Raw genomic sequence first — 7758 nt, 5'->3', positions numbered from 1 at the left:
TTGATCATGGTGCAAATTGCTAACACCATTAATCTTGTTTTCTTAGAGACCGCTTCTATTGTTTGCACCTTTTTTGTCACTAAGTAGAAAGGCATAGTTTTATTTTGCGTCGGATAAACAATTGTGTCATTGGAACTTCTGCCATGAGCACAAGTTTAATTGAATGATGCAGGAAAACAAACCGCCAAAGAAAACAATACAACGAGGGAAGTTTTCAGTGTCAAGGTCTTTCTCCCGTAAGAACGGTGGCCACCAAAGCGAAACCTCGTCTCATGCGTCGAACTCATTACGTGATCGATTTGCTCTGCCAGAGAAGCATTCGGAGCAAGCGGATGAAACAACCAACAAAGCCATGATCGCTTTACCGAACCTTCCTTCCGTATGTGAGTTTATAATGTTCTCAAACAACCGGCCAACGACGCAACCTGCAAAGCAGTTGTGGCCGCTCACAAAACTTCCACCCATGTATGGTGGCAACACGAGACAACGAAACACAGCTAATAATATGAGAGTCACAATTAACTCTGCCAATTATGGACTAACAGAGCATAAGAAAGCACTGGCAAACAAAGGACCTGTTACGTGCTCTAAAAAAGACATCCGCATGGAAATAAAGGGCAAATTGCCTGAAGACTACCGGAATCCCACGATCAGAGAGACCGAAAAAAGAATTTGGGATTGGTTAAGCGAATCAGAAGAACACCAACCGGCCTATATGCGGCGCGCATACACTTTTAGAAAAACTATGGAATCGAACCAGTCGGATGACACGCAACGTCAAACATTTCAACAAAAGTCGACCCTAGCACAAAAAAATTAATTTACACTCAGCTAGAAGTAAACTTATTAATGGCGCTTGAGTTTTTTATGGTTTACTCACTAAGAAAATTGACTAACTTCTTCTTTTGTGTTTTCCATGTGGTTTGTTCATTTTTTTGTGGTTTATCTAAGTCTGAATGTTGTTTTACACGCAACGAAAAATGAAACTGTCATGAAATTTTCCTCTTGTAAGTTATCATCAAATTTTCTTACAACTAGCACGACAGGTTTCATAATGAGGATATCTAAACACTTCTAGATACTAGTTCTGTACCAGTTCTGTGCTAGTCATAAATTCAAGTAAAGTATGTCACTCATAAAAAATAAGGTACACAAAGAGCTTATTCTTAGCGAATTTAAAAACTCAATTAACCAGTCAAGCAAACAACAAACTGCCTGTAAAACAAATTGTAAAGCTTATGGTCAGTGGTTAACGACGTTAAGGTGTATTACCAGTCGAAGGCACTCGTCGTCTGATCTGGTATGTTTTCTTTAACTGATTTCCTTTTGAAACAATTAAGCCAATGGAGCGATCCTATCCCGGAAATGTTCTTAGTTGAGGTAGTCTGGCGTAATGTGTCTCTCAAGTTGTAAGTAAACAAGTTAAAGGGAGTGACATAAAATTGAGGTGGACCAAAGAACAAAAGAAGTATTTGACTTTCTTTAAAAAAAACAGTTTCAAAACTTAATGGAATGTTTTACCCGCGCACTAGTAGACACAATAGTTTATTGAAACCACAGAAAGCCGAGACTAGCTTGTGCCATATATAAATCTTGCCGATTTTTTAAAATGTTTTGCACTACCTGCATGTATGCTTGACTAGTTCTCACATGGGAAATTAGGTTGATGGAATTGTCCTTTATGTGAAAGTTAAGTGCAAAACGCTGAAATGGTGATAGCAACTTGCGTATGCTAATGATACCGAGGCCTTAAAGCCAGCATTTTGAAACAGTCCTCTTCGCGTCAAGGCATTGTCTATGCTTACAGAATCAAATGACATTACTTGTATTTCTTGAAGCTCCTATCAGATTTTTTTAACACAAGCACATTCATTCTCCTAAATAAAGACTGAACGCTATCAATATTATCACAGTGAAACTAATCGTACGTAAGAATTAAATCAAAGGTACACTTACGAACATGAAGATTGAATTGGTGACCTTTAGTATTTCTAAGCCAGGAATTGCCTCCCGACAGCTTGAAAGAAGAATTTAGAAGTAATTATATATCATGTTTTAATTTTCTCAATGACTTTGTTTATTGATATAATTTTATGATTCTTTGTTTCATTGTTAATTTGATTGTCAGAGTTATATGAAGACATAAACATGTGACAGCATTTCAACCAGGTACCTGAAATCTCCTTTCGTTTAAATTTCTAAAAAATTTTTTTGCCATGTGCTTTACGAGAAAGAATAAAATATATAGTAACAAAATCCTGGTGTACGCGAGACAGAAGTACTTCCTCATGTTCATAACTATATTATGAGCACGAAACTCTTTTCAACATCAGCAGTAGCGTATATCCTGATTTTTGCTTCAAGTTTTGGCTCGATATTCGATGGTAAGTAGGGAAACGGGGAGCCTCTAATAGCCTATTGATTATGGTGATTATTTTCAGAACTATAAAATATAATACATTAAGATAATAAATTGTCACGCGATTCTGTTTCTTTTTTGTTTAGATGAAAACGAAAGTCAGGAAGCATCTGCCGCAGATTTGCTTGAGCTGTACGATAGACAAATGCAAGGTTAGAGACAGACATATACAATTTTGTTAAGAACTACAAATAAGACATGTTGTCATGTCTGAAGACATAAATGCTAATCGAATTCTGGGCTGTAGATTTGTGCAGGCATTCGTTCTTATGTTAGCAATTTCATACGCCTGCACTCACTGAATGCCCTCACCCCCCGATCGTTATCAGTCTGTCAAGTCGGCCGGTCAACCGTCTTGCATTTGTATCTGTTTGTATTTCAATCGCTCTGTGAATACATTTTTCGAGTCTGCAAAATATCCGTGACTGTGCGGTGGATAGCTTTACCCACCCGTCCTTTCGCAAAATCAGAGCCTAGCCTTTATATTTGCAGGTTAACAAAATCGAGCAATGATTCGTTAACTCACTCGCGCATACTTGCGTTTGTGAGTTGGCTTTAGCTTGCGTTCTTTTGTTCATGGCAGCGGTTGGGATGGCAAATAGTCGTAACTAATGGTTCATCTATTCCAACGACTCTCCCACCTATAGAAATTTTTAGGATTGTTTCAATACTTTCGATATCATTAAAAGGACTTATTAATATTGTTACAAGGTGAAAGTGAAAGTTTTAAGAGCATAATGGCCCGCGTGCGTGAACTTGAAAAAAACTTTGATCGATATCCGCTTGGCACTGTTGGCTTATGCTATTGTTTATTTTCATTTCTGACAAACGCTGATGAGTGAAATAGAAGCATTTGGAGAGCTGAACCTTGGGAAAGATTACTTTGAAGGTGACATGCTATTAACAAAGCACCAAAGAGACAGCATCCAAAAGTATTGGCAAGACACGGTCGATAACACACCAGTGGAGAGGGATTTCCTGCAGAATGGTTTTCTACAACTTTGGCTAAACAATACGGTGCCATACACCATAGCACCAAAAATGCGTAAGGCAGCTTAATTAAATTGAATCCAAATATATAAACAATTCTATGACCAATTCAACTTTGTCCCATATGGTGAAAATGGTAAGAAATGATCAGTGACGGTCACAGTAATGGAATGTATTTTTTTCACTGGACGGGAGGCCCACAGGAACATCGTGCCTGGAACTGAATCACGTAAGCTTGACTCTGGACTGAATCGAATTCCATAGAAAGAAAAACCCAATTCTACAGTTCCTTAAGTGCATATGCAAATGAGACGCACATGCCATGCGTTCACTAATATACATCGCTGTCTGTTATCTATTAAAACATGTCAGGTCATAAAGAAGGTCATAAACAAACTTTTGAAGAAGAAATTATCCCCAGAGCCATATGTTTTACAATCCAACATAATGACGAGCTGAGATTCAAAAAAATAACCTAAGCGGTCGTAAACTTTCCAAAATTATTGACTTCGAACGTCACAACTATGAATCTTGCTCTGCAAAGCCTACCTGTAAAATAATGTAGTCTCGCACTCTTTTCTATCTCTTGGTGAATTCTTTGAACAGTATCCTAAAGAGCATTATTGAATCAATTTATGATTATTTACGACGAGTCGAAAAATAGCGCTGCTGATTGTAAGTGTGCTCTCCGCGTCGGTTCTCGCCTTGTGTGCGGCCCGCGTTGGTTCCAATTCCCGCCATTTAAGTTGAACTCACTTTGAGATTTCTGACATAGTCCGGAAGCGCATGCGTCCGCGGCCGGCCAGGTTCCCAAGGATCGTTCCCAAGTTGTATGCAAAATGGCGACTTCCGGTAATTTGGTGTTAATAACTGAGTTGAAAACGAAAATTCGCCACCATAAAGAGTTTAAAGGCTGACGTTTCGAACGTTAGCCCTTCGTCAGAGCGATCGCTTTACGGTAGCCAATTTACGTTTTCAATTCTGTTGTTCACACTAAATTATCTGACGTTTAATATACTTTTTATTGCAGGCGAGGCGAGTCTCACAAACATTCGTGCAGCTATCAAGGAATGGCAAGACAAGCTTTGTATCGTTTTCAAGGAGCGGAGGTTCGAGGATGACTATGTGGAGTTTGCATATGAGGGAGGGTAGGTAATAACTCCAAAAAAAAAAAAGAAAAAACGAAGGCAAGTAACGCTCGTGAATGAATAAATGCAGAACTGGTTAAGAAGAGTTTTTATGTTAAAGATTATGAATCGTGTTCACTTCGCAAACAGTACTTTTACGATTTTGTTCTTTGTTCCTAGCTCTTAAGTTTTTGCTCTTTATGTTTTCAATAGTTAAGATTTCAAGCCTAAGTCTCCTTAAAATTGTTAAATTAAAAGCGATTATGTGAAAAAGTTGTGCTGGTCAAACGAAACCATTTCTTCTCATTCAAACTGCATTTTAGTATTCATGCGATATGGTGATTATATTTGTTTGTACGTTGTTTGTTTTGTACGTAAGGCTTTTACGTATTTTTTTTCTAGTTGCTCTTCAAGTATCGGCCGCATTGGAGGTCGTCAAGTCGTATCTGCGGGATCTGTTGGAACCGAATATGCAGACATGTCCTGCAGGTCTCCTACGCCTTACGGAAGCAACGTGACTATCACTTGTAGTAAAGGGAGCATAATGCACGAGATTGGGCATGCACTTGGCTTCTACCACGAACAAAATCGACCAGACCGTGATATGTACGTTACAATAGTTTGGGACAATGTGATGCCGGGTAAATTAGACTGATTTATTAAGTTTCATTTTTTTCTTTGTTGTGGAATGTAACCTCCTCTCATTAATTTATGAGTGAATAAGTGATAAAGAGAGATAGTCTAGCGATGTAAATGTCTTCGTCATATTTATCTTGACAGGGTGTAGAGTCAATTTTAGGAAAGAGCGTTTTCTGACGATTTATGGGCAGGATGTCCCATACGACTACAATTCGGTGATGCACTATGGTTCTTTTTTTTTTGCCCGTGAGAGAGGTATGAGGACCTTACACGCAAAGGTTAAAGGTGTAAACATTGGACAAAGAGAAAGACTAAGCTCTTTGGATATTCAGAAAGGACGGTTGCTATATCAGTGTGATAGGGAAAGGGGTGAGCAGCGTATTGTGTTAATCTTTTTCATCGCTTAATTTGCGTAGAATGATTTTTTAGTTTATATTTCCAAGTTTTTTAGATTTGCGTAGTGCGATGCAGGTCTAGAAAACTTGTGCCTTCCTTTGAATCAATGAGCAGAAAAACTTAAATCAATGCATGCAACTATGCTATTCGTGTTTTCCCGCGCTTCCTCATTAACCCATTGTGATATTTTCCTTTGCTTGGACTATCGGTTGTAATTACTTTGGTTTTGCTTCTATTACACCTAGTTGAAAACTGCTTATTTTATTAGCATAGCAAGCCGAGTTCAAGCTAATATAAGTGAGCTGGCTGGTGAGAAACCTTTTGGGCACGACACTTTGAGTCTGGGATAACGAAGAGGAAGGAGAATGAGGAAGATTTAGGAGAATAAGGGGTAGAGAAGGGAAGTAAAGAGAAGAGAAGAGGAGATGAGGGTGGGGCAGTCAGTGAGGAACGAAGTCGCATCATGGGAGGGCAATAAGCTGTCGAGAAAATTTTGTATCGCTTCTGTTTGGTGGAGGGAATAGTCTGTTTTATATTTTAAACTGTTCACCAGAATGACCGACAAAAATGATCTCTTCAAGTACTTCAAAGAGTTCACTATATATTTCATTTGGAATAGGATAAGGACAGAGGATCCCGGCCCAGTTGCTCAAAGGGTGGATAACGCTGTTCAGTGGATAAGTGTTACCAAAACGTTTTGTGCTATCCAACGGATAGAGATTTATCCAGTTGGTAGCCTTATCCACCCTTCGATCAACCGGAGCTTGGTCTGTAAGGAGTGAGGATCTGGTCTGCGAGTTCATTAATGTCTCTTCATGACTGAACTGGTCTGGCCAGCGATAACTGACATCGATTGTCATTACTGTAGAGAAGATGAGACGAAGAATATGAGACTTCTATGGAGAAGTATGCTTCAGAAACCATGGATCTTTATCGCCACCATTTGAAAGTATCCATGAAAATAAACTATCTACCGCAGTTTTAAGATTTTGAGGAGTTTCCTAACGTTTGAAAATTGTCTGCAAACATGCTGAAAATTCCACTACTGATGGACACCGCCATTTTGAAAACAAGCCAGTAAAAACAGCTCAAAAACAGCTGCTGTCCTGTTTACCAAAAATAAAATATCGTTATTTTATTGAAGTGTAGCTCATACTTGCTCAAGTCGAACGTCACGAGATGGAAAAGATAGGTTGGAGACTGTTACGATTAAGGTAAATGGCCAGAGTGCGAAGCATATTCAAAACTGTATGGCGGCCTCAACAGTCGAACTTTTGGCAAATTTGAAGACAACTTTCCAAAGGTCAAAACACGGTCAATGTCATAAGTTCATATATACTGTTTATGGTGGAGATCAAAGTTTATGTGGTCACTGAAGAATACTTGTTTTTCAAGACAGCTGATACTCAGACGAGAATTAAGTAAACTTTGAACAGAACATCAGGGACTCAATTTTCTCACGTGTTGCCTTTCTAAACTCTCTTAAAGGATCGACAGTGGTTGGAGTCAAGTAATGTGATGCAGAGTCCGGCCGGTCTTTGATAAAACGTGTAAAAGAAATCGAACAACCTGAATTTGGAGTCACTTCAGACACTGTGGAGCCTATTACGCATGCGGATTTAGGAGACAGGCTGATATAGTTAACGCTTAAAATTAAAACTTCAGCCTCATTAATATCAGGTGTAATTAAAGAATGAAAGAAAATACTGTTTCGCCTCTTAATCGTTACCATTCGCCCATGAATCATTGCAAAGATAAAATTGAAATTTGAAAAAACATATTTTTAAAATGTTTCTTATTTTAGAAAGTGAAATCTTGGTAATTTCAATTAATAAGCTAGAAAATCTTTAACCTCACCTATAAGATTAAAGAGAATGTACCACCTACCATTTGTAACTATGTTTAAAAAGGCTCCATTCGTGAGCACCCGGGAAAACTAAACCTACTAGCAAGTTATAAAGTTATCAGCCGGGGAGGAAATAAAATAAGTCTTAAATCAATAGTGTTGGGGTTAAGGTACAACGGCGATTGCAACGAGAATGCGGTGAAACAAAACGTTTCATGTGCAGAACAATGGCTCAACACGTATGGTTTAAAACTTTACAAATTTCTAAGATGTTTCTACAAATTACCATCGCAATTGACTATTTAGCGTATTCTCAGAGCGGAAATCTTATGCTAACGGTA

The 7758-nt window shown here is 38.5% G+C and overlaps 2 protein-coding genes across 2 annotated transcripts; both read left to right on the top strand.

The window, feature by feature from the left end:
• Window positions 1-166: 166 nt before the first annotated feature.
• On the top strand, window positions 167-820 carry LOC131789265 (uncharacterized). The gene has a single exon (XM_059106334.2). The coding sequence runs from the start codon at window positions 167-169 to the stop codon at window positions 818-820; it is 654 nt and encodes a 217-aa protein (XP_058962317.2).
• Window positions 821-1263: 443 nt separating this feature from the next.
• On the top strand, window positions 1264-7197 carry LOC131789339 (hatching enzyme 1.2). The gene is made up of 8 exons (XM_059106435.2): window positions 1264-1409; window positions 2129-2384; window positions 2506-2571; window positions 3267-3464; window positions 4440-4557; window positions 4939-5177; window positions 5317-5544; window positions 7060-7197. Exons 2-8 carry the CDS (start codon window positions 2306-2308, stop codon window positions 7083-7085), a joined length of 954 nt encoding a protein of 317 aa, XP_058962418.2. The 5' UTR covers window positions 1264-1409; window positions 2129-2305; the 3' UTR covers window positions 7086-7197.
• Window positions 7198-7758: the final 561 nt, after the last annotated feature.

Source organism: Pocillopora verrucosa, chromosome 1 (assembly GCF_036669915.1).
Source record: "Pocillopora verrucosa isolate sample1 chromosome 1, ASM3666991v2, whole genome shotgun sequence".
Lineage (NCBI taxonomy): Eukaryota > Metazoa > Cnidaria > Anthozoa > Scleractinia > Pocilloporidae > Pocillopora > Pocillopora verrucosa.
Note: the sequence above shows the minus strand (reverse complement) of the source record. Positions and strands in the feature narration are given on the sequence as shown.

Coding starts and splice junctions, on each gene's coding strand:
- LOC131789339 (XM_059106435.2), top strand. CDS start 2,306: ATGAGCACGAAACTCTTTTCAACATCAGCAGTAGCGTATATCCTGATT. Junction 2,385..2,505: donor TTTTGGCTCGATATTCGATG/GTAAGTAGGGAA, acceptor TTTTTTGTTTAG/ATGAAAACGAAAGTCAGGAA. Junction 4,558..4,938: donor GAGTTTGCATATGAGGGAGG/GTAGGTAATAAC, acceptor TTTTTTTTCTAG/TTGCTCTTCAAGTATCGGCC.
- LOC131789265 (XM_059106334.2), top strand. CDS start 167: ATGCAGGAAAACAAACCGCCAAAGAAAACAATACAACGAGGGAAGTTT.